The sequence below is a fragment of the Bufo gargarizans genome, chromosome 11 (assembly GCF_014858855.1).
Source record: "Bufo gargarizans isolate SCDJY-AF-19 chromosome 11, ASM1485885v1, whole genome shotgun sequence".
Taxonomy (NCBI): Eukaryota; Metazoa; Chordata; class Amphibia; order Anura; family Bufonidae; genus Bufo; species Bufo gargarizans.
In genome coordinates, this window is record NC_058090.1 from 26784471 (window position 1) to 26811861 (window position 27391).

The 27391-nt window shown below is 42.9% G+C and overlaps 2 protein-coding genes across 4 annotated transcripts in view; one reads left to right on the forward strand and one right to left on the reverse strand.

The window, feature by feature from the left end:
- DGLUCY (D-glutamate cyclase) overlaps positions 1 to 27391 on the forward strand; it is a 126988-nt gene that overhangs the window by 73217 nt on the left and 26380 nt on the right. The window lies entirely within an intron of this gene.
- On the reverse strand, positions 1219 to 27058 carry LOC122922086 (ovarian cancer G-protein coupled receptor 1-like). Of its 3 annotated transcripts, none has more exons than XM_044272551.1 (2): positions 26928 to 27058; positions 1219 to 3357 (listed from the first exon to the last, which is right to left on the reverse strand). In XM_044272551.1, exon 2 carries the CDS (start codon positions 3311 to 3313, stop codon positions 2183 to 2185), a length of 1131 nt encoding a protein of 376 aa, XP_044128486.1. In that variant the 5' UTR covers positions 3314 to 3357; positions 26928 to 27058; the 3' UTR covers positions 1219 to 2182. The 3 variants fall into 3 exon arrangements, with proteins under 3 accessions (XP_044128486.1, XP_044128485.1, XP_044128484.1); XM_044272550.1 differs by having other exon boundaries at positions 26816 to 26943; XM_044272549.1 differs by lacking the exon at positions 26928 to 27058 and adding an exon at positions 5961 to 6115.

Genomic DNA, 27391 nt, shown 5'->3' on the forward strand with positions numbered 1-27391 from the left:
AAACGGATCCGTCCCCATTGACTTACATTGTAAGTCAGGACGGATCCGTTTGGCTCCGCATCGCCAGGCGGACACCAAAACGCTGCAAGCAGCGTTTTGGTGTCCGCATCCAGAGCAGAATGGAGGCGGAACGGAGCCAAACTAATGCATTCTGAACGGATCCTTATCTATTCAGAATGCTTTGGAGCTGAACTGATCCGTTTTGAACCGTTTGTGAGATCCCTGAAACGGATCTCACAAACGGAATTCAAAACGCCATTGTAAAAGTAGCCTTAAGCTGAAGGTTGTCTGTATAAAAGCCGCAAAATTTACACACACATCTCTTAATACATTTGAGGCAATGTAGGTCATCTTAAAACAAAAAAGCAAAAAAATCTCTTTGCCTGCTATGAGATATGTACAGCAAACCAAAATATCTAACCCCCACAAAAAATCATGAACAGATCCTGAGTAACAATATCTTTATTAATTAAACATCACAGTATTAAACATCTAAAATCAGTCATAACAACGGCAGCACATATAAAAGGAAGCAACAGTGGTCTGTAGTAATAAATACCATATATCAGGAGGGCTTGCCAAGTCTTATTATGGCATTCAGATCCATTGTCCAACTAATGGGTACACGTATTTAAATTAAATATAAAGTGCTAACAACTTTAAAGCAGCAATACATAAAAAGTCACAAGTAATAACATATATGAAATAGACGCAACATAACCCTACTGTTCCTACATGATTGTCAAATACAGTATGCCTCCACCGCGACGTACGTTTCACTTTTCAGCTTCCTTAGATCCCCTGAGGAAGCTGAAAAGTGAAACGTACATCGAGGTGGAGGCATATTTGTCTGTTTAATTAATAAAGATTTTAATTAATAAAGATATTGTTACTCAGTATCTGTTCATGATTTTTTTGTGGGGGTTAGATATTTTGGTTTGGTGTATTTGATTGTGCTCGGCCCGACACCACTCCACCTATAGCTATTGGTTGGTGGTTTGTATATTTTTGGGGGAGGATTTTTTCCTGCTATGAGATATTTAGAACATTTTGTGCTTTTTTTTGTTTTAAAGAGGTTTTCCCAAATGTTTGATAGTTATGACCTATCCTCAGTATAGGTCATCAATATATCATCGGTGGGGGTCAGACTCAGGCACCACCGCCGGTCGGCTGTTTGAAGAGGCCTAAGCGCTTTGATGAGCGCTGTGGCCTCTTCCTAGGTCAGTGATGTCATGTTCGTTGGTCACATGGCCTAGACGCAGCTCGGTCTCATTTACGTAAATGGGGCTGAGCTGCAATACCAGGCACATGCACTATACAATGGACGGCACTGCGAGGAGGCCGTGGCGCTCACTGGAGCAGCACTGCCTCCTCAAAGAGCTGATCGGCAGCGATCTTAGGTGTCAGACCCCCGACTATCTGATATTGCTGTGGATAGGTCATCAATATTAGAATCTTGGAAAACTCGGTTAAACTTAATAGATTTGTCTTGACTTTTTCCTCTTCCTGTAAACTTTGCCTACTTTTCTTTACACTTTTTTTTTTGCTTGTGCCATAATTTACAACTTTTTAACGCCAAAAAACAATCCAATAATAAATCACCCCTATATCTCAAGCAGCAGCAAGTGCAGTTAGCGGAGTTTCAGATTACGTTATTCTAACCATACCCAAGATATAAAGTTTTTATCACCAGGATTAGTAATAAATATGGGATCGCAGTCTAACTGCTAGGACCTCCAAAAGTCCTGAGATCCCTGCCTCCCCTCTCTGAATGGAGCAGTAGTATGCATGTTGGTCCACTATTAGCTTCTATGGGTCTGACAGAGCGCTCTCTGCGTCACTCCTATAGAAACGAATGGTGAGGAAGGCCGACAAGCGCAGTACTCCGGATCCAGAGAGGTGGCTCAGCGACCCTCTGCTCTCAGGATTGCAGTTTGGACTTGCGGTAGACCGGGATCCGCTCTTTATCTCTTATCTAAAATACTTTTTGTGGGATAGCCCTTTTAATTTATAAAAAATCTAGTGATAGTTGGTGTGACCCTTGATTAACCAGTGAATGAATCATCAAACCGTGTACTGCAGGGGAGGGGTTAATAGTTTACATATGCTTTTAGCATTTGGGAAAGGGCGTGATTACCGCCAAATTAACCGCCAAACGACATAGTTACTCCATTTTATTTCTCTATACCTGAGGGGCAGGGCCCTCCTCATTTCTGTTTTCAGCACTGGATGTTTTGTCTTTGCACAGGACAGACGTCTCCGTTTCTGCCGGGGATGGATTTGTTTCTGCCGGGGATGGATTTGTTTTGTCGGTCTTTGCTCTGGAGACGTCCGTATAGTTCATCTCATACGCGTCTTTTTGCCCAACCTTCCCACAGCTTATACAGCCAAGACAAGTGTCTTTGAACCTCAGAAAGTCCTTGTAGGTGCTCTCGCTGGCAAAGCAGTAGAGCGCAGGATCGGCAACGCAGTTGAAGCTGGTGAGCAGCAGGGAGAAGTGGTAGACATTGAATATTTTGGAAGCAAATGAACAGTTCTTCTCAAACAAGCTCCGAATAACCACGAGTATGTGATAGGGACCAAAGCAGATGAGAAAGATCAGGATGGTGCTGAGGACCAGCTGCTTGATCCGAAGCTTCCTTTTTGTCTGCGTCCCTTGGCTCTTTCGAATGACCCTGAAAATACGCCAGTAAGAAAATAACAAGAGAAAGATTGGAAAGAGGAAGCCGGCAAAGAAGCGGTAATAATTGATACTGTGCTCCCAGCTTTTTATGGGATAATGTTCAAAGCAGACAATATGGCTGTCGGGGTCCTTGGTGACCTCCCCATGCCCAAAGAAGAAATAACTAGTAATTATTTCCTTGAACCAGATGACCATACTAACCACAAGGGCAGCTTTCCTAGTCCGAAGCTTGTGGAATCGGAACGGGTGGACTAGGGCCAGGTATCGGTCAATGGAAATGCAACACAAGAACCCAATACTAATGTATATGTTTTCATACAGGAGGATGCCGCAGATCTTGCACATCAGCTCATTGTAGGTCCAGTTGTCATGTTGAAGGACATATTGAATCCAGAAGGGCAAGGAGAAGATATACAGGAGGTCCGCCACGGTTAGGTTGACCAAATATATCCCCAGCTCATTCTTGGCTTTGATTTGAAGATAGCCATAGTACAAAGACAAACTGTTTGCTGGGAGACCGATGACAAACACAGCAACGTACACCACCGGGAAGAGGGTCTGGTGTATGGTGTGGTTGATGGTGCAAAAGGTGACATTGATCTCCCGGTTGTCTCCAGTTCCATTCTCCATGTCAGTGCCCAGGTCACTGTCACATCATTAGACCTGGAGGATCTCTGTGAAGAACATGATGATATAATTTAGCATAAATTAATTACCGCAATACCCCCTTGTCAAAGTTATAAAAAAATCCCCCAAAGGCAGGAATTGTCATAAAATAATAAAAGTTCATACCTAAAAATGTCATACCTATCATCTTTTGGCTTCAGCTATTGATTTGTGCTTGTACCCCAGACACGACTACAGCCATTTTAATTTATACAGAATGAGAATGCTGATGCCGGTGATTGGCTGCAGTGGTCACGTGCAGATCATTGCTGCAGCCAAACAAGCAAAATTTGGGAGGATCGGGGTAGTCGCTCTAGAAGCAGCAGGGGTAAAATAGGTGAGTATATGTTATTTTATATATTTTTTTTTCTTTTGTGTAACTCAGTTGACCTCTTTATTTAATTATTTTTCACGTAAATATAGTTGGCGCATAATTTGGGTACTATTAGACCAAAAAGTGACGACGCTTAAAGGGAACTAGTCAAACTTAACACATATGATCTGCAGGCAGCGTGTTTTAGAGCAGAAGAAGCTGAGCTATAGGTTTGTGTAAAAAGATTTAGTGTAACTTGTGCTGTATTGAAATTATTTGGATTCCTGCTTTTTTTTTCTGCTGCACACCCGTTTGACTTCTCAGCATAGAAACTTTGCGACATTTTGCATTTTTACACCACTCACTCTGGTTTTGCAAAGTAGAAAGGAAAATGGACGAGTTTAGCCTGTTGAGCTGATTTAAGCCACATTTATCAAGTCACAAAAATTGGACAAACTTTGTATGAAATTTGATGAACTGGCACAATTTTAGCGCTCATTGTTATATTTGAAAGAGGTTGTTGCATCTGAGACATGTATGACACATTGCTAGAATATGCCATAAATGTCAGATAGGTGCAATTATCACCTCTGAGACCCTCTTTTATCACCAGAACGGGGCCCCAATGTGAAAGGAGAGCACACCATGCATGCACGGCGTCTGCTTCATTCACTGCCACAAAGCAGCGAGCGGTGGGCATCTCATGCATGCATGTCTTGTTCTCCCTTGACTTTGTGGGTTTCGTCCTGGAGATAGGAGCAGGTATATGAGGTGGGTCCTAAACCTTACTGACATTTATGGCGTATCTAGACTAAGCCACACCTCTTTCAGCTATGTCAAACGGACTTATTAATCAAAAAGCAGCTACCCCTACAAATGAGTCAGAGTGCGAGTTGGTGCATCTCATTGGTCGAGACTAGGGATGAGCGAACGTGCATTTTTGGGGTTCGGGTGTTTGTGCAATTACGTTATCACGGACTGCACCACGTAAGCCTTTAAGAGACATTCCGTTTTGCATTCTGTCATAATAGAAGTCAATGGGCAGCATAACGGATCTGGGCGGTTTCCATTATGCAGGACAGGACTCATGCATTACGGAAACCGTCCGGATCCGGTATGCTGCCCATTGACTTCTATTATGACTAGGGATGAGCGAATCGACTTCGGATGAAACTTCATCCGAAGTCGATTCGCTCAACCTTAATTATGACGGAATGCAAAACAGAATGCCTCTTAAAGGATTCCGTGGTCCATTACGGAATTGCACAAATACCCAAACCTGAACTTGAAAAATGCAAGTTCACTCATCCCTAGCCAAGAGCAGTGATGGCCAGTTCACAGTGTTCGCCAGCAAACACATGCGGGCTGCCATCTTGACTCACAAGTCCGGCTATGCACAGATAAGCCCTTACCTGCGCCGGGAGCCGGTCTGAAACAAATGCCGTCACCGGGAGCAGGCAGTTCCGAGAACAGCCCGATGAAGGCCCCTGGCGGCTGTTCTCGGAACTGCCTGCTCCCGGTAACTGCATTTGATTTCAGACCGGCTCCCGGCACAGGTAAGGGCTTACCTGTGGATCTCCGGACTTGTGAGTCAAGATGGCAGCCCGCATGTGTTTGCTGGCGAACACTGCGAACTGGCCATCACTGGCCAAGAGTGCTTATGCTTTGTATAGAGTACATGCACATTTTGGTCCCCCAGTTCTCACTTCTGAGTCATTTGACTTGTAGAGAAAGCATTTGGCTTGCAGCCTTAGGGCTCATTCACACAAACGTTTTTTTCGTTCCGTATACAGGCCGTTTATTACGTTCTGTATACGGTCCTTATACGGAACCATTCATTTCTATGGGTCCACCAAAAAAAACAGAATGTACTCCTTGAGTATGTCCGCTACATTTTGAGTCTTGTCTTATTATTGTCCGCAAATCACGTTCCGTGGCTCCATTCATGTCAATGGGTCCGCAAAAAAAAACTGAACACATACGGAAATGCATCCGTATGTCTTCCGTATCCTTTCCGTTTTTGCGGAACCATCTATTGAAAATTTTATGCCCAACCTAATTTTTTCTATGTAATTACTGTATACTGTGTATGCCATAAGGGAGAAACGGAAACACAACGGAAACAAAAAACTGAACAATGGATCCGTGAAAAACGGTCCACAAAACACAGAAGAAGCCCTACGGTCGTGTGAACAAGCCCTTATACCTATTATGATAACCTGTATGCATATTGGTATCCACCTATTCTCTATTTTTGCAATAGCACAATATCTTGTAAACTGCGCCACCTTCACTCACCTGCCGTGTCTTCACCAGTATCTGTTACCCTGAGGATGGGGCAAGAAGCGGAATCTCATGCAGCGGTGCATATACCCAGCTACCTCTCTCATATAACACGCACACAGTTTCCGTCATCCGCCACCAAGTTCCTCTCTAGATGTTCACTTTGTGTCTTTACTTCGTATTTAGATTTGTTTTTCCTCCTAACAATTTGTTAAATGTTTCCTGCCCGTATTAACAGGGCTCTCCGCCCGCATTAACCACTCAGAGTAAAAAAATGACACACATCCTGTGAGCAAACAAAGGCTCGGGGCGCTTTATCGCTGGTCGGTGGGATATTCTCCCTCTAGGGTGTATAAAATAAACACCACAACAGGATGGGGTGTAAATAGCTTTGCCCAATGATCCTCATCTTACTCAATACTAGCTGATCCTGCCAAATATTCTTTGAAATAAAAAAAATAAAGCAGCTTTCCAAATATTCTTGTTTAAAAGGAAATGCGTAATCAGAAAATGATCTATTGTTTAAATCATGGGGGTCATTTATGATTTAGAAGCACGCCACTTTCTGGCGTACTTTTGTCGCAGATTTGGTCGCAAAGGGGATTTGCGGGTGAATCTACGACTTTTTCCCACTCGCGCCACTTTTCCATGGGGGCGTGACATGGGCAGGCCCATCGCATTTTTCATTTTCTACGCCTGTTTTTGGCTTAGAACACCATGAGGGAATTCCCCACAAACACCGCGATTGGTTGAGCGGTGTAGCGAAGGATGGATACTATGTTGTGGTATTGGGTAACTGTGAATGATAGTGACACCCATCTATATGACGCTGCTCACTTGTCAATCTTGTCATAGAGGGTATTTACACTTCGTCTGTGGCGTCCTCCTTTACTTCTGCCAAAACCCCTGAAGAAGCCAGTCTAGCTGGCGAAACATGTCGGGGGCAGCTTTAGGTTTTAGTGATCTGTCTGCCTGTGCCCTTAGGTCTGATATATACAGCATGTACGCATTAAGGAGAATTTATCAATAGGTAGTTTTAGCTCTAACGTCAGCCATGTAACTGGCCATTAGTGAATCGTTAGCAGCACCTATGTGATTAGCAGGAAGAGTGCACATCCTTGCTATGAGCAACTAAATACAAATTACATCAAGCATTGGACACAAGTAGCAGTTTATTTTTAATACCTTTTTGTTTTGCTCACAAGGAATTGAGATTTAACACACTTAAATAAAAGTTATATTTTATCAATATGTAAATATCTCTCTGGGTCCAGTCGGGTACTAAGCCTGTGCGGCTTAAATCGCTAATTATGTAAATATACCTATACCCAGATAGGGTCCTCCATTGTTGTTCTGTGTATATAATGACTTAGAAAATGACTTGAATCTATGCCAGCAAGGGAGCTGGCGTAGATTTAAGCATGTCACAGTTAGACCTCATGCACACGACCGTAGTTTGCTTCCGCGTCCGTTCCGCCGATTTTAGCCTATCAGGTGCGGACCCGTTCATTTCTATGGAGCCGTTGAAAACTCGGCTAATGCACCGATTGCCATCCGGGTCCGTGATCCGTGGTTCCAGTCCGTCAACAAAATATAACCTGTCCTATTATTTCCGCGGAAAACTGTTCACGGACCAGTCAATGGGACCGCTAAAAAAACACAAGATTGTTATCCGCGTCCGTGTCCGTTTTATTCCTATCATTTGCATGGCAAACCTGTCTTAGACTTTGTTTTACATTCCTTTATGTCTGGTGATCCTCCAAAAATAAAGGAAGACACACGGAAACAAAAACGGAAACAGATCACGGAACAACGGAACCCCATTTAGCGGAACGTAACAACGGTCATGTGCATGAGGCCTTATGTAGAGGCTGGCGCGGTTGATGTGCCTAAGTCTACATGACTTGGGCACATCAAGCACCAGCGCAGGGTTATTAAGACCAGCGTCTAAAATGTCGGTCTTAATAAATGACCCCACGTTTTTATGTTTAACATAATTTTGATGATGGAATTTTTAATTTCCCATGTCTATATCTAGATTTAAACAGAAAACATAAAATCCTGCAGTTTGACCACTGAGCCTAATCATAGGCGCCACTTCTTGGTCTGCACAGACCACGTTACTTATGGCAGATAAGACAGGATCCACCATTCACAATAGGTGATTGTCACATCTTATCTATTCTTTCCTGGTACAATGACCTCAGCACAGGTCACAGACCATGCCTAGAAGACTCTCCCATAGAAGTCAGTGAGGTCCCCTCCTGACCATTGTGTCTATGGACCATGGGGCTGCCGTAAAGCAGTTTTCTTAATGCTTTCTAAATGCTGTTAAAGGGGTTGGCTCTGAACCCGGACATACCCATAATTTCACCCAGGCATCCCCCCTGATGTTGGCATCGGAGCATCTCATTCTCCAATGCCCTCCCTTGCCCTGCGCTAGATTGCGCAGGGCAAGGGCTCTTTTATTTGCAATAACACACTGCCGGGCAGAAGCTTCCACCCGGCAGTGTGTTTGGTGACGTCACTGGCTCTGATGGGTGTGCTTTAGCGCTGCCCTAGCCGTTTTACAGGCTAGGGCAGCGCCAAAGCCCGCCCATCAGTGCCGGTGACGTCACCGGGCTTCCTGGCAGCCCCATGGAGAGCCCTGGTACGTCACCGGAACTCCGTAAAATGCCTTTGACCTGCGCGATTTAGCGCAGGACAAAGGAGAGCATCGGAGCATAAACTGCTCCGATGCTCAAGTCAGGGGGGCTGCCTGGGTGAAAATGGAGGTATGTCCGGGTTCAGCTCTGAACCCGGACAACCCCTTTAAGAACAGCACAGGCAGGATGCCGCCAATCTAAGGGATATGATCCTACTTGACGGCTCAGTAGGGGTCCCTGCGCGCCACGTGCTTGCTTGGATTCTAACTCCACTAACTGTGGAGGAGAGGTGAACATATTGGGCTGCTGTTATGTTCTATTCACCTTGCGGTTTGCAAGGAGTCAAGTTATGGTTTTTGTACTACTAATCCCCCATAACTCATCCTTTCCCCTTCCCCTCTCCTTTCCTTTCCCCCTTACCCCCCTCCTAAAAACCGACTGGTGTCGAAAGGTTGACGTAATAGCTCCTATATACTACTCTGATGCTGTAAAGTACTACTTATCACATCACACTGTATGTACAACTTTATGTCAGCCTGAAATAAAAACATTTGAAAATAATGATGGGAGTGAGAAAAATACAGAGTGCACGCAGAAGCTATCTATTTTTTGCGGGTACATTGTTTTAACCCCTTAAAGGGTTTCTACCACTTTGTTTTCACATAATTAGCTTTCAGACACTAGCGATCCGCTAGTGTCTGCTCTGCCAAACAATCCTAATATAATTGCTTTTGGGGCAGTCGTTTCGCTAAAAAAAGAACTTATATTGGTATGCTAATGACCCTCTAGGTGCTATGGGGGCGTCATTAGCACCTAGAGGATCGGTCTACCTTCACAAAATGCCGCCGCCCAGCGCGTCCCTCCAGCCTGCCCATCTCCTCCGGAATGCGAGCAAGCGGACGACTTCTCGCGCATGCGCCGTGCGCGTCTGTATTCGGCGCATGCGCAGTGAATGTCCGACCGCTTCCCTGCTCAGACATCTCCACTGCGCCGATGACGTCACAGTGCTCCATCGGCGCAGGCGCAGTGGAGATGTCTGAGCAGGGAAGCGGTCGGACATTCACTGCGCATGCGCCGAATACAGACGCGCACGGCGCATGCGCGAGAAGTCGTCCGCTTGATCGCATTCCGGAGGAGATGGGCGGGCTGGAGGGACGCGCTGGGCGGCGGCATTTTGTGAAGGTAGACCGATCCTCTAGGTGCTAATGACGCCCCCATAGCACCTAGAGGGTCATTAGCATATCAATATAAGTTCTTTTTTTAGCAAAACGGCTGCCCCAAAAGCTATTATATTAGGATTGTTTGGCAGAGCAGACACTAGCGGATCGCTAGTGTCTGAAAGCTAATTATGTGAAAACAATGTGGTAGAAACCCTTTAAGGACTATTTCACCTTAAGGACCAGGCCATTTTTGCAAATATGACCAGTGTCACTTTAAAGGGAGTCTGTCACCACATTTGACCATATTAGACTGAGCCTATAGCGTTATATGTGCCACCCAGCAGTTAAAAACGGTACCTTTGTTGCATATAACCGAGTCTTCTTTCTGCCAAAAATGAACTTTGAAGATTGTGTAAACGAGCCCTCTCAAGTGCCCAGGGCGGTGTCTCAATCTTCCGAGCCCAAGACCGGACCTCCCTAACGGCTCATAACTCTGCCCTCCTTGTGCCTGTGCCCGCCCGTTTACTCCCCTCCCCTCGCCTTTTCCATTGCGGCTGCGCGGACAAATTCGTAGCCGGCGCATGCGCAGTAGGTATTGCGATGCCTGATGCCCGGTCCTGGCAGGGCATCGCAATACCTACTGCGCATGCGCCGGCTACGAATTTGTCCGCGCAGCCGCAATGGAAAAGGCGAGGGGAGGGGAGTAAACGGGCGGGCACAGGCACAAGGAGGGCAGGGTTATGAGCCGTTAGGGAGGTCCGGTCTTGGGCTCGGAAGATTGAGACACCGCCCTGGGCACTTGAGAGGGCTCGTTTACACAATCTTCAAAGTTCATTTTTGGCAGAAAGAAGACTCGGTTATATGCAACAAAGGTACAGTTTTTAACTGCTGGGTGGCACATATAACGCTATAGGATCTGTCTAATATGGTCAAATGTGGTGACAGACTCCCTTTAAGTGCTGATAACTTTAAAATGCTTTGACTTATCCAGGCCATTCTGAGATTGTTTTTTTCGTCACATATTGTACTTCATGACACTGGTAAAATGAAGTTAAAAAAAATCATTTTTATTTATAAAAAAATACCAAATTTACCAAAAATGTGTAGAAAAGTTTCAATTTCTCTACTTTTATAATACATAGTAATACCTCCAAAAATAGTTATTACTTTACATTCCCCATACAGGGAGTGCAGAAATATTAGGCAAATTAGTATTTTGACCACATCATCCTCTTTATGCATGTTATCTTACTCCAAGCTGTATAGGCTCGAAAGCCTACTACCAATTAAGCATATTATGTGATGTGCATCTCTGTAATGAGAAGGGGTGTGGTCTAATGACATCAACACCCTATATCAGGTGTGCATAATTATTAGGCAACTTCCTTTCCTTTGGCAAAATGGGTCAAAAGAAGGACTTGACAGGCTCAGAAAAGTCAAAAATAGTGAGATATCTTGCAGAGGGATGCAGCACTCTTAAAATTGCAAAGCTTCTGAAGCGTGATCATCGAACAATCAAGCGTTTCATTCAAAATAGTCAACAGGGTCGCAAGAAGCGTGTGGAAAAACCAAGGCGCAAAATAACTGCCCATGAACTGAGAAAAGTCAAGCGTGCAGCTGCCAAGATGCCACTTGCCACCAGTTTGGCCATATTTCAGAGCTGCAACATCACTGGAGTGCCCAAAAGCACAAGGTGTGCAATACTCAGAGACATGGCCAAGGTAAGAAAGGCTGAAAGACGACCACCACTGAACAAGACACACAAGCTGAAACGTCAAGACTGGGCCAAGAAATATCTCAAGACTGATTTTTCTAAGGTTTTATGGACTGATGAAATGAGAGTGAGTCTTGGATGGGCCAGATGGATGGGCCCGTGGCTGGATTGGTAAAGGGCAGAGAGCTCCAGTCCGACTCAGACGCCAGCAAGGTGGAGGTGGAGTACTGGTTTGGGCTGGTATCATCAAAGATGAGCTTGTGGGGCCTTTTCGGGTTGGGGATGGAGTCAAGCTCAACTCCCAGTCCTACTGCCAGTTTCTGGAAGACACTTTCTTCAAGCAGTGGTACAGGAAGAAGTCTGCATCCTTCAAGAAAAACATGATTTTCATGCAGGACAATGCTCCATCACACGCGTCCAAGTACTCCACAGCGTGGCTGGCAAGAAAGGGTATAAAAGAAGAAAATCTAATGACATGGCCTCCTTGTTCACCTGATCTGAACCCTATTGAGAACCTGTGGTCCATCATCAAATGTGAGATTTACAAGGAGGGAAAACAGTACACCTCTCTGAACAGTGTCTGGGAGGCTGTGGTTGCTGCTGCACGCAATGTTGATGGTGAACAGATCAAAACACTGACAGAATCCATGGATGGCAGGCTTTTGAGTGTCCTTGCAAAGAAAGGTGGCTATATTGGTCACTGATTTGTTTTTGTTTTGTTTTTGAATGTCAGAAATGTATATTTGTGAATGTTGAGATGTTATATTGGTTTCACTGGTAAAAATAAATAATTGAAATGGGTATATATTTGTTTTTTGTTAAGTTGCCTAATAATTATGCACAGTAATAGTCACCTGCACACACAGATATCCCCCTAAAATAGCTAAAACTAAAAACAAACTAAAAACTACTTCCAAAAATATTCAGCTTTGATATTAATGAGTTTTTTGGGTTCATTGAGAACATGGTTGTTGTTCAATAATAAAATTACCGTATTTTTCGCCGTATAAGACGCACCTAGGTTTTTGGGGAGGAAAATAAGAAAAAAAATATTTTTAACCAAAAGGTGTGCTGTGGGTTTGGAACTAGGTGGTCTGTGGATGGCACTATTACTGGGGATCTGTGGATGACGGACACTGTTATGGGGGGATCTGTGGATGACGGACACTGTTATGGGGGGATCTGTGGATGACGGACACTGTTATGGGGGGATCTGTAGATGACGGACACTGTTATGGGGGGATCTGTGGATGACTGACACTGTTATGGGGGGATCTGTGGATGACGGACACTGTTATGGGGGGATCTGTGGATGACGGACACTGTTATGGGGGAACTGTGGATGACGGACACTGTTATGGGGGAACTGTGGATGACAGACACTGTTATGGGGGGATCTGTGGCTGGCACTGTTACAGGGGGGGGATCTGTGGATGGCACTGTTATACATGTGTCATCCACAGACCCTCCCAGCCCATAACTGTGCCATCCACAGATCCCCCGCCGCTCCAGTATACTAATATAATATGTCTTATTCAATTAATAGTTATTAAATATGCCTCTTTATTCCTAATAGTACCTTAAATCCTAAGCGCTTCAGTACAATGCCGGCAGGCCGTCACTGACGTCACTTGCCTGCGCCGCCTGCTTCATTCATAAAGTAGGCGGCGCAGGCACGTGACATCAGGGAGTTACGCTGCCGCCCGCCCGGCCTGCATTGTACGGATGCGCTTAGGATTTAAGGTACTATTAGGCATAAAGGGGCATATTTAATAACCATTAATTGAATATGACATATTTTATTAGTACACCGGAGCGGCGGGGCGGGACTTTAGTACAGTGACTGCACCGCCCCGCCGCTATTGCCGACCCCAGCTCCTCCTCCAAGTCCCTCCCCGAGTCCCCGCTCGCTTTACATCGCTGCCAGCGATGTAAAACTGACTGCATTCGCCGTATAAGAAGCAGGGGCATTTTCCCCCCATTTTGGGGGAAGAAAAAGTGCGTCTTATACGGCGAAAAATACGGTAATCCTCAAAAATACAACTTGCCTAATAATTCTGCACTCCCTGTATGTCTACTTCATGTTTGGATCATTTTGGGAATGATATTTTATTTTTTGGGGATGTTACAAGGTTTAGAAGTTTAGAAGCAAATCTTGAAATTTTTCTGAAATTTTCAAAAACCCAATTTTTAGGGACTAGTTCAGGTCTGAAGTCACTTTGCGAGGCTTACATAATAGAAACCACCCAAAAATGACCCCATTCTAGAAACTACACCCCTCAAGGTATTCAAAACTGATTTTACAAACGTCGTTAACCCTTTCGGTGTTTCACAAGAATTAATGGGACATTAGAGATACAATTTTAAAATTTCACTTTTTGGGCAGATTTTCCATTTTGATAATTTTTTTCCAGTTACAAAGCAAGGGTTAACAGCCAAACCAAACTCAATATTCATGGCCCTGATTCTGTATTTTACAGAAACACCCCATATGTGGTCGTAAACCGCTGTACAGGCACACGGCAGGGCACAGAAGGAAAGGAATGCCATACGGTTTTTGGAAGGCAGGTTTTGCTGGACTGTTTTTTTTTTTTTTTTCAGACCATGTCCCATTTGAAGCCCCCCTGATGCACCCCTAGAGTAGAAACTCCATAAAAGTGACCCCATCTAAGAAACTACACCCCTCAAGGTATTCAAAACAGATTTTACAAACATCGTTAACCCTTTAGGTGTTCCACAAGAGTTATTGGCAAATGGAGATGAAATTTCTGAATTTTTATTCTTTGGCAAATTTTCCATTTTAATCCATTTTTCCCAGTAACAAAGCAAGGGTTAACAGCCAAACAAAACTCAATATTTATGGCCCCGATTCTGTAGTTTACAGAAACACCCCATATATGGTCGTAAACCGCTGTACGGGCACACGGCAGGGCGCAGAAGGAAAGGCATGCCATACGGTTTTTGGAAGGCAGATTTTGCTGGACTGGTTTTTTTGACACCATGTCCCATTTGAAGCCCCCCTGATGCACCCCTAGAGTAGAAACTCCCAAAAAGTGACCCCATTTTAGAAACTACGGGATAGGGTGGCAGTTTTGTTGGTACTAGTTTAGGGTACATATGATTTTTGGTTGCTATATATTACACTTTTTGTTAGACAAGGTAACAAGAAATAGCTGTTTTGGCACCGTTTTTATTTTTTGTTTTTTACAACATTCATCTGACAGGTTAGATCATGTGATATTTTTATAGACAAGGTTGTCACGGATGCAGCGATACCTAATATGTATACTTTTTTTTTATTTATGTAAGTTTTACACAATGATTTCTTTAAAAAAATAAATAAATCATGTTTTAGTGTTTCCATAGTCTGAGAGCCATAATTTTTTCAGTTTTTAGGCGATTACCTTGGGTAGGGCATGATTTCTGCGGGATGAGATGACTGTTTTATTGGCACTATTTTGGGGGGTGTGTGACTTTTTGATCGCTTGCTATTACACTTTTTGTGATGTAAGGTGACAAAAAATGGCTTTTTTTACACCTTTTTTTTTTTTTTTTTTTTTACGGTATTCACCTGAAGGGTTAGATCATGTGATATTTTTATAGAGCAAGTTATTACGGACGCTGCGTTACCTAATATGTATAATTTTTTTTATTTATGTAAGTTTTACTCAATTTCATTTTTGAAGCAAAAAAAAAATCTTGTTTTAGTGTTTCCATAGTCTGAGGGCCATAATGTTTTCAGTTTTTGGGCGATTACTTTGGGTAGGGTATGATTTTTGCGGGATGAGATGACTGTTTTATTGGCACTATTTTGGGGTGCATATGACTTTTTGATCGCTTGCTATTACACTTTTTGTGATGTAAGGTGACAAAAAAATGGTTTATTTAGCACAGTTTTCATTTTTTACGGTGTTCATCTGAGGGGTTAGGTCATGTGATATTTTTATATAGCAGGTCAATACGGACGCGGCGATACCTAATATGTATACTTTTTTTTTATTTATGTACGTTTTACACAATAATATCATTTTTGAAAAAAATAAATAAATCATGTTTTAGTGTAAATGACGAAAAAATGGGCAGCACTCCGGTCTTGTGAAAGATTCAGTGACGATTTATTCACACTCACTCGCAATGCAGCATTTCAGCCCTCTCAATGGAGCCTTTGCCATGTTTTAGTGTATCCATATTCTGAGAGCCATAGATTTGCAGAATATTGCTCTTCCCCTTTACCTTCTAAATGATATACAGTGGTATATTCTGCAGACTATCACACCGCTGACCTCTTTAGAGAACTGCAGGACATCACCATATACCTTTTGTTCCCGGACCAATACATCTAGTGATCGACCATTCATTTTGTAAGTCTTAGTTAGAAAGTATAATATACTGTATATATGGAGCCAAGCTATGTACAGAATTAGGGTACTTTCACACTAGCGTTTTTCTTTTCCGGCATAGCGTTCCATCACAGGGGCTCAATACCGGAAAAGAACTAATCAAGCATATCCCCATGCATTCTGAATGGAGAGTAATCCGTTCAGGATGCATCAGGATGTCTTCAGTTCAGCCATTTTGACTGATCAGGCAATGCTACGGTTTTACCTCCGGCGAAAAAAACTGAAGACTTGCCTGAATGCTGGATCCGTCATTTTTCCCCATAGGAATGTATTAGTGCCGGATCCCGCATTCAAAATGCCGGATCCGTCTGTCCGCATGACAAGCGGAGAGACGGATCCGTTCTTGCAATGCATTTGTGAAACGGATCCGCATCCGGATGCGTCTCACAAATGCTTTCAGTCACATGCATATCGGCGGATCCGGCGGGCAGTTCAGACGACGGAACTGCCTGCCGGATCACACTGCCGCAAGTGTGAAAGTAGCCTTAGCGTGCAGTAGATAATGCCACCCATGCTCCATTCCGTTTCTGAAAGCCTCTTGTCAGACAGAGCTGCCAGTGGGCACCTTGGACATCAGACTTTGCTTTCCATTGAGGTCTCTAGCTCCTGAAGGGCTCTGATCACTTGTTGTCAGTCTCTGCCTTCTTAGATGCGATATTATTCAGACATATGGCAGTCATGACTGCCATAAATATGAGGGTCATTCACAAGTTGTCTTCCTCCAGTGTTGTAGGTGAGGGGTGCACATAAAACAGATGGATAAATCGCTGGTACATTGCCTGAGCTCCCTCATAGACCTGTGCACAGACGGTGACATCACACTGAGTCAGAGCGCTGTCTCCAGGCAATCAATTCTTGCTTGAATTTCTGGCAACAATAATTTTTTCCTACAAAAATATAATTTTTTCCAGGATGCAGAGTCATCCCGTCACAGAAACCAGACACATGAAAATGCACGTTACTACTCATTGCAAGGCCCTTCTTAGTAGCTGTATTCTTGGTGTGGGGGCGACCTGTGCAATATATTGCTCAATATGTTATTTTATTTTTTTGTATCCTGAAAGTAATCACTGAAGAATTTCAAGAATGCAGAAGTTTTCTGAGTGCATTATCTTAAAAAGGTGTATTTCACCCTCCGTTCTATTGTATGCTGGAAATACCGAAAAAAAAAGTGTTGCCATCAGCAAAATCAGAAGAGGTTGATTTGCACTGATTCTCCTATGTCTCTGTGCACAGTGGGTCTTGGGTTTCATATTTCCCATGGAACTTCAGCTAACTTCTGGAGCTGGTATTTATAAAAAAAAAACACTGAGAAAATGCAGTTGGAAAAACTGCCACAAAAATTGCAGAAAATTGCCAGCAAAATCCTATGTGTAAACCCACCTTAAAGGCAGTTATTTTTTATTATTGTATTGTACTCATTTTGAGCTAAGAATATTTTTTTTCAGTTGGTTTTCATTAAAAATGTTGAGCCCCTTTCTCTGTACAGCCTTGAGATTCTCTAGTAGCATGCTCTGTATTTTTACTGTTTCCCATGGCTCCTGATCTCTGATCTCTGACCTCCTTAACACACATTATAGCTCAATTCTTATCTTACTGATAAGAATGTGGCTTGAGGCTGTATTACATAGCCCGATGTGGCAGATGATTTTCGGGAGAGAAGCGTTCCTTCTCGGCAATCACCTGCTAGTTAGCAGAGGAGACCACTGCTATTCCATACAGAGATCTCCTCCACAGCAAGGGTGGAAAAGTGGTGTTGTTAACACTTGAGACAAATGGCGCAGATGAAGCCAGAAATCTACGACAGCTCTTTAAGCGCACAGACTGCCGGAGGATGCGCCTAATTTAGGACAAGGCAAGCACCTAGTCATAAATTAGGTGCATTCTCTGGCGGTGCAGGGGCTATCAAGACTGCTGGTCTTGATAAATCTCCCCACCCTTGTCAGCAAAGTGGATGAGATTTTACCAAATATCATCTACATCTACAGGAAAAAAAAATCCACTGCAGAAATGTACCAATAGTGCAGACTTTAAATTAGCAAAATGTAAATTTGTACTGCAGATTTCATCATTTGAAAGGCGTAGAGTAAAATCCTCACAGTAAAAATATGCAGCTTTTGCCGTGGATTTAACACAGAATTACCCTAAAGGGGGTTTCCCACAGTATCCATAGGATATGCCATCACTAGGATATGCCCTCATAATACATATAAGGACCAGTCTGCACCGCTCCTTAATCACTGGACACATGTTGTCCTGGGAATCCGTGGCCGAAATCTCTGGATGACCCTCACATCTCTGCCTTGGATTAGTGTTTCTAAATGCTGCGGATCTGCACGCGGATTTAAACCCATTTAATGTTAATAAAAATGCACACAACATAGACTTCTAAGGCTACTTTGTTGTTTTCCTGCATTGAGATTTCCGTTTAGTCCTCATGTATTCTAAATTTAGTGACAGATCCGTTTTTGTTTTACCGGAATTAACAACACAAGTGTGAAAGTAGCCTTATTCATGTACCGAAAAATCCTTGCCATATGTACTATGAGGCAGATTTCCATCGACAACAACAAGAGACGGATTTAGAGCAGATTCCACGTGGATTTAGTCAAAGAATATACACTGAAATACATATGGAAAATCTGCCATGTGAACATACCTTAATGGGGTCGTCTCGCTTCAGCAAGTGGCATTTAGAGAAAATTAATACAAGGCACTCACTAATGTATTGTGGTTGTCCATATTGCTTCCTTTGCTGGCTGGATTCATTGTTCCATCACATTGTACACTACTCATTTCCATGGTTACGACCACCCAGCCATCAAGTGGCCCGGACCGTAGGAGCTCGCATAGGCTCGAGCTTTTTCCTATAGTGTGCAACCAAGACTACCACTGGTGGATTGCAGGGTGGTCGTAACCATGGAAACGAGCAGTATATAATGTGATGGAAAAATGAATCCAGCCAGCAAAGGAGACAACATGGACATTCACAATACATTAGTAAGTGCCTTGTATTAACTTCCTCTACATAACAAATGCCATTTGCTGAAGTGAGACGACCCCTTTAAGGATCCTTCATAGACTTTACCTGCTTTGCTGGGGTGAAGCTGAAAAGGGCTTTCATCCGGGTCCAAGTGGTCAGACCCCTATTGATCATAAAGTGATGGCATATCATATGGAGTGCCAGTTATTACTGATGGCATAGTCAGTAGAGGTAGACAAATAATTGGGTTATGCATGAGGCAGTGGCATACCTTCCATGGAGGCAAACCACTTGACGGCTATGGGGCCCAGGGGTGGGGGGTTCCTTCCTCTGTTCCCAACATGAAAACACTGCATTTTCATGCCACATCCAGTAGGGGGAGCTCAGTGCAAAGAGATTTTACAGCTTCCATTGCAGTCTATGGTAACTGTATAAATTCATGCACTGAACTCTTTTGGCAGACAGTTTTATTGTACACCTGTATGATGGAAGCCGCAGACATAGAGCTGTATGGGGGAGATATATCACTGTATGTATGCCAGTTGTATGGGGTATGTACGTTGACAAATATGGTGCCATAGATAGGTGTATAGATGCTGTCAAAACTTCTAAAGCTCTCCAAGCACTAGAGATTCCAGAAAAGAGGTCGTCAGAGGGTTTAATACTGATGACCTGTCTTTAGGATAGGTGATCAGTATCTGATCGATGGGACTCTCATCGATCAGCTGTTTGAAGAGACCGGGACGCTATGTGAGCACCACAGCTTCTTCCTAGGCCAGTGATGTCACCTTCTTCGGTCACATGGCCTAGGTGCAGCTCAGTCCCCTTCAAGTGAATGGGCGCCAATACCAAGCACAGCCACTATCCAGTGGACGGTGCTGTGCTTACTAAGTTGCAAGTAGGCCGTAGCACTCACTGGAGCACCACTGTCTCTTCAAACAGCTGATCAGAAGGGGTGCCCGGTGCGGGCCTCCGCAAATCTCCTACATATCACATACTGATGACCTATCCTAAGCATAGGTCATCAGTATTAACCCCTTCAACCCAGGCCTGTTTTCACCTTCCTGCCCAGGCCATTTTTTGCAAATCTGACATGTGTCACTTTATGTGTTGATAACTTTAAAACACTTTAACTTATACAAGCCATTCTGAGATTGTTTTCTTGTCACATATTGTACATCATGACTGTGGTAAAAATAAGTAAAAAAAAAACACATTTTTATTCATAAAAAAAATACCAAATTTACCCAAAAATTAAAAAAATTTGCAAATTTACAAGTTTCAATTTCTCTACTTTCATAATAGATAGTAATACCTTCAAAAATAGTAATTACTTTACATTCCCCATATGTCTACTTCATGTTTGGATCATTTTGCAAATTCCACTTTATTTTTTGGGGACGTTAGAAGGCTTAGAAGTATGGAAGCAAATCTTGAAATTTTTCGGAAAATTTCCAAAACCACTTTTTAAAGGAAACCTGTCACCATGATTTTGCGCATAGAGCTGGGGACATGGGCTGCTAGATGGCCACTAGCACATCTGCAGTACCCAGGTCCCATAGCTCTGTGCGCTTTTATTGTGTTAAAAAACAGTTTTGATTGATATGCAAATGACCTGATATGAGTCCTGTAGCCGGAGATGAGTCAAGCGGAAAGGATCCCAGCACCGCCCCGCGTCCTCCGAATCTCCTCCTTGCTGGCTGACGTCACAGAGCTGGAGCGTCGAAATCTCGCGATGCGCGAGCTAGCGCATGCGTAGTTCGTTCCCTGTGCTGATGCCAGTACAGGGAATGAAAATGATGCCGACACTGCGCTAGCTCGCGCATCGCGAGATTTCGGCGCTCCAGCTCTGTGACGTCAGCTGGCAAGGAGGAGATTCGGAGGACGCGGGGCGGTGCTGGGCTCCTTTCCGCTTGACTCCTCTCCGGATACAGGACTCATATCAGGTCATTTGCATATCAATCAAAACTGTTTTTTACACAATGAAAGCGCAGAGAGCTATGGGGACTGGGTATTGCGGATGTGCTAGCCGCCATCTAGCAGCCCATGTCCCCAGCTCTATGCGCAAAATCATGGTGACAGGTTTCCTTTAAGGACCAGTTCAGGTCTGAAGTGACTTTCTGAGGCTTACTTAATAGAAACCACCCAAAATTGACCCCATTTTAGAAACTACACCCCTCAAGGTATACAAAACTGATTTTACAAACTTTCTTAACCCTTTAGGTGTTCCACAAGAATTGATGGAAAATGGAGATGAAATTTCAGAATTTCACTTTTTTGGCAGATTTTACATTTTAATCCATTTTTTCCAGTAGCAAAGCAATGGTTAACAGCCAAATGAAACTCAATATTTCTAACCCTGATTCTGCGGTTTACAGAAACACCCCACATGTGATCGTAAACTGCTGTACAGGCACACGGCAGGGCGCAGAAGTAAAGGAACGCCATATGGTTTTTGGAAGGCAAATTTAGCTGAACTGGTTTTTAGATGCCATATCCCATTTGAAGCCCCCCTGATGCACCCCTACTGAAGAAACTCAAAAAGTGACCACATTTTGGAAACTACGGGATAAGGTGCCAGTTTTATTGGTACTATTTTGGGGTACATATGATTTTTTATTGCTCTATATTATGTTTTTTGTGAGGCAAGGTAACAAAAAAATTGATGTTTTGGCACTTCTTTTTTTTTTTTTTTTACAGCGTTTAACCAAGGGATTAGGTCATGTGACTTTTTTATAGAGCAGATCGTTACGCACGTGGCAATACCTAATATGTCAACTTTTTCTTATTTATTTAAGTTTTACACAATAATAGCATTTTTGAAACCGAAATAATGATATTTTAGTGTCTCATAGTCTGAGAGCCATAGCTTTTTTATTTATTGACCGATTCTCTCAGATAGGGTCTAATTTTTTGCGGGATGAGGTGACGGTCTCATTGGTACTATTTTGGGGGGGCATACTTTTTTTGATCACTTGCTGTTGCAATTTTTGTGATGTAATGTGACAAAAATTGCTTTTTTTTTACAGTTTTTTTTTTTTAACGGTGTTCATCTAAGTGGTTAGGTCATGTGATATTTTTATAGAGCTGTTTGTTACGGATGTGGCGATACCTAATATGTATACTTTTATTTTTTTTTTTTCACTTTAGCACAATAATTGCAGTTTTGAAGCAAAAAATTATCATATTTTAGTGTCTCATAGTCTGAGAGCTATAGTTTTTTTAATTTTCTGACCGATTCTCTTAGGTAGGGGCTAATTTTTTGCATTTACGGTTTTGATACTATTTTGGGGGGCATACGCTTTTTTGATCACTTGCTGCTGCACTTTTTGTGATGTAAAATGACAAAAATTGCTTTTTTTTACACTGTTTTTATTTTTATTTTTTATGGTGTTTATTGGACAGGGTGGATCATGTGATATATTTATAGAGCCGGTCATTACGGATGCGGCGATACGTGTGGGTTTTGGTTTTTTATTCAGTTTTTTATTATAAAGTAAGGGGAATGGGCGTTTTTTTCTTTTTTACTTTATTAATTTTTATTAAAAACACTTTTTTTACTATACTTTATTTATGACATTCACTTTTGCGGGTCTGATCCCCTCTGCAATGCATTACAATACATCTGTATTGTAATGCATTGCCTGTTAGTGTATGACACTGAGTCATACACTAACAGGTTGCCTAGGAGACGGGCCTGAGGCTGGATCTCCTCAGCTCCCGTAGAAGGCAGTTCCCGATGCCGTGCAAGGCATTGGGCAGCCTCTGCACGGCATCGGGCTGCCTTGTGTCGCATCGGGTCCCCGCCACAGCAGCGCGGGGACTCGATGCTCTCCCTCACCCGACACAAACCTCTTCTATGCCGCGGTCAGCGCGGACCGCGGCATAGAAGGGGTTAATCCGCCGGCATTGGCTTTTACAGCGATGCCGGCGGATACAGCAGGGGCCCGGCTACCACGGACTGCCAGGCCCCTGCAGTGATCGCGCGTGCACCGCTAAGGTGCCCGCGCGATCACGATGGCGTACTATTAAGTCAAATTGCGGGAACTCAGTGGTTCCCATGACGTAACACTACGTGAAAGGTCGGGAAGGGGTTAAAGGCTATGTACACTTTCAGAGTCATTTTTTGTTTATGATTGCATTTTACTCATTTATGGCTAAAAATAATATTTTCAATTGGCCTTTATTAAAGATATTGAGCCCTTCTGTCACAAACGGTTAACTGTTTTTCTAGTTGTGTGACTGGTACTTTTGCTTTGTGCCGTCATCTAATAAACCTCATCTCTAAACTACTAAGAGGACATAAACACCTATTTAAGCCACATTCTTGTCGGTAACATAAGAACTGAGCTATAATGAGTGTTTATAATGTCAGAGAGCAGAGGTAAGGAGTCTGTCTGCTCCTGGTCTGACGGAAAAGAGAGAAAATCCACAGGCAGCTACTCGAGCATCTCAGCTCTGTACAGAAAAAAAGGGCTCTATATTTGTAATAAAGACCAATTGAAAAAATAATTTTTAGCTCAAAATAAGTACAATGCAATAATAAATAAATAAAAAAAATTCACCCAGAGATGTACATAGCCTTAAAATACTTGGACAATCCCTTTGAGTGTGAAAATGCAGACTAAAGGCAGATGAATAGGTTTATCTGCATAATAAGATTTTTGTATGCTCAAAATATAGGTGCAAATGTCCATGAGCCATGTAAGGAAGAGGAGTGTCTGACCTGCGCAGCACGTTACTTCACATATATTAATTATATCATGGTAATTAGCACTATTTCTGCTGACTTGGTAATTTTGGCATTTTACGGCTCTGTTGATAAATCTCCGCCATGTTCTAGGAGATTTACGTTTCTCTCCTAGGTGTATAGGAGAATGTAGTTGTAAATATTGACTATTTTTTGGGTTCCGTGTCTCAGTTCGTAAAGATGTTCAGTGCAATGTCTTAATTATCACGGGTGTACGATGAAATTCACAAAATCCTTTCTGCAAGTGTTAACTAATCCACTGGCCGCCCCTGAGTTGCCTGCAAATGAGTGATTGCATTGGCGCTGTAATGTATGCACAGTCAATATGCAGAAGCACTTAGCAAACCACTCGTGTCCTCAGAAGGTAAAGATGGGGTTTTCAGGATCACTTAACCCCCAAATGATCAGGAGGAGAGAGAATGCCAGAACCACAGAAAGGTATCACGATAGAGGGAGAGGGGATACCAACCTGGGCAAGCCGCGGGCAGCACTAAAGCTAGAGAAGGGGATTTACGGGTTGCCGTCTAGATACAGGATGGAGTGGATACGGTGTGACATACACAGATGTAGCAGACCTGAGTTTATCATTTGGTAAAGAGTAATATCAAACATTGCAGTTCTGCTAATGGTGGCATTATGATGTGTTACATAGGACTGCGGGTTACATCTTCTACATTATCTATACTCAGAGAGTTATCATGCATTGTCTGTAGGTCTGCAGGTAAAATCTACTACGTAATCTGCACTCGATAAGTTATCACTGTGTTATTTGTGGCTTTACTTAGGACTGCTGGTAATATCTGTTATATTAGCTGTACTCTGAGAGTTACTAGTGTTATCTGTGGTGTTACATAGGACTGCAGGTAACATCTACTACATTATCTGTACTCCGTTATCACTGTTATCTGTGGTTTTGCAATAGAACTGCTGGTAATATCTACTATATTATCTGTACTCAGAGAGTTGTCACTGTGTTATCTGTGCTGTTACATAGGACTGCAGGTGACATCTACTACATTATCTGTACTCAGAGATGTCACTGTGTTATCTGTAAGGGTACATAGGGCTGCTGGTGACATCTACATTATCTGTACTGAGAGAGTTATCACTGTTATCTGTGATGTTACATAGGACTGCGGGTCACATGTACCACATTATCTGTACTTAGAGTTAGCACTGTGTTAACTGTAGCGTTACATAGGACTGCAGGTAACATCCACTACATTATGTGTACTCAGAGAGTTATCATTTTTACCTATGTTGTTACATAGGACTTCAGGTAACATATACAAAATTTTCTGCACTTAGAGGTGTCAATGTGTTATCTATAGTGTTGCATAGGACTGCAGGTAACATCTACTACATTATCTGTATTCAGAGTTATCACTGTGTTATCTATGGTGTTACATAGGACTGCAGGTAACATTTACTACATTATCTGTATTCAGAGTTATTACTGTGTTATCTGTGGTGTTACATAGGACTGCAGGTAGCATCTACTACGTACATTATCTGTATTCAGAGTTATCACTGTGTTATCTGTTGTGTTACATAGGACTGCAGGTAACATCTACTACATTATGTGTACTCAGAGAGTCAGGCCTCATGCACACGACTGTGCTTTGTGGTATGCAAACCGTGGATCTGCAAAACACGGATACCGGTCAAGTGCATGCCGCCATTTAAAAAAAAACAGCTGTAGAGATGTCCTATGCTTTGTCTACGGACAAGAATAGGACATGTTCTATCTTTTTTGTGAGGCGGCAAAACGGACATACGGATGTGGACACCACAAGGAAATGAATGAGTCCGCATCCGATCCTCAAATAGCGTGGATCAGATCAGAACTGAAAATATGGTTGTGTGCATGAGACCTCATCACTGTGTTATCTTTGGTGTTACATAGGACTGCAAATAACATCTACATTATCTGTAATCAAAACACACAGATAATGTAGTAGATGTCACCTGCAGTCCTATGTAACACCACAGATAACACAGTGATGACGTCCATAGTGTTGGAGTGTGAGGTTTTGATCTACATGCTGCAACTTTGCTGCCACGAATAAAGAGACAAGCGACACAACAATTACTTTGCAGCGCTGGAACTTCATTTATCATTGTTTTGCTACCAAAGAACATGGTGATAACTCTCTGAGTACAGATAATGTAGAAGATGTCACCTGCAGTCCTATGTAACACAACAGATAACACAGTGATAACTCTGAGTACAGATAATGTAGTAGATGTCACCTGCAGTCCTATTTAACACAACAGATAACACAGTGATAACTCTCTGAGTACAGATAATGTAGAAGATGTCACCTGCAGTCCTATGTAACACAACAGATAACACAGTGATAACTCTGAATACAGATAATGTAGTACATTTTACCTGCAGTCCTATGTAACACCATAAAATAACAAACCGTTATAACTCTGAGAACACATAATGTAGAAGATGTCACCTGCAGTCCTATGTAACACAACAGATAACACAGTGATAACTCTGACTACAGATAATGTAGTAGATGTTACCTGCAGTCCTATGTAATACAACAGATAACACAGTGATAACTCTGAATACAGATAATGTAGTATATTTTACCTGCAGTCCTATGTAACGCCATGAAATAACAAACCGTGATAACTCTGAGAACACATAATGTAGAAGGTGTCACCTGCAGTCCTATGTAACACCACAGATAACACAGTGATAACTCTCTGAGTACAGATAATGTAGTAGATGTCACCTGCACTCCTAATTAATACAACAGATAACACAGTGATAACTCTCTGAATACATAAAATACAGTAAATGTTACCCGCAGTCCTATGTAACACCACATGCAACATTGATAAGTAAATGCAGATAATGTTTTAGATGTTACCTGCAGTCCTATGTAACATCACAGATTACACGGTGATAACTTTGAGTACAGATAACGTAGTAGATGTCACTTGCAGTCCTATGTAAAACAACAGACAACACAGTGATATCTGTATGAGTACAGATAATATAGTAAATGTTACCTGCAGTCCTATGTAACACCACAGATAACACAGTGACAACTCTCTGAGTACAGATAATGTAGTAGATGTTACCTGCAGTCCTATGTAACACACAGTGACATGTCTTCATCTCTCACCCTATGCTACCATTCCCTTTCCATATGAAGTTTCACATTTTATCTACACACAGCGGATCATTCTGTTACCTTCCTTGCATTCTCTGTGTCTGCTGAGACGTGCCGCCTATAGATGCCCCTGTGCCCCCCAGAATGAAGCCCAGTTGGTGGATGATGGTGGTTGTAGTAAATGTGCTCTCACCTCTGGATGATCACCAGGGTCTCTCCTCTCTGTGCAGGGTACCTCCCTGTACCTTTCACCATCATTATCTGCTATCATCCCACATCTGTTTAGCCCATGCACGGTCTCTCCCATGTCCCTCCCTGTCCGCCTCTGCTCGCTCCAGACCCCTCCCCAGGTGTAACGCCTGTCAGAGACAGAAGCTCATCACTTTCCAATTGATCCGTCTACTAATCTTCATGTAGGAAAGCTGGTTATTGCCAGGAGAAGGCAAACCCTGTGCTCAGCATTTCAGTTGCAGATATTTCATTTACTTGCTGATTTTTATACATCATTTTCTGTTTGTTTTTATATATTTTTGCATGCAGAGTTTTGACTGTCTCGGCGAGCAGAGGGATAGAGGCAACATGTGCAAAGAAAGCAACCGATACACGGCTACAAGAAGTATGAGCACCCACACTGTCAGTGATAATGGGGGGGATGTG

Bases quoted from the DNA above. Each gene is read 5' to 3' on its own strand.
- LOC122922086 (XM_044272551.1), bottom strand. From the start codon at position 3,313: ATGGAGAATGGAACTGGAGACAACCGGGAGATCAATGTCACCTTTTGC.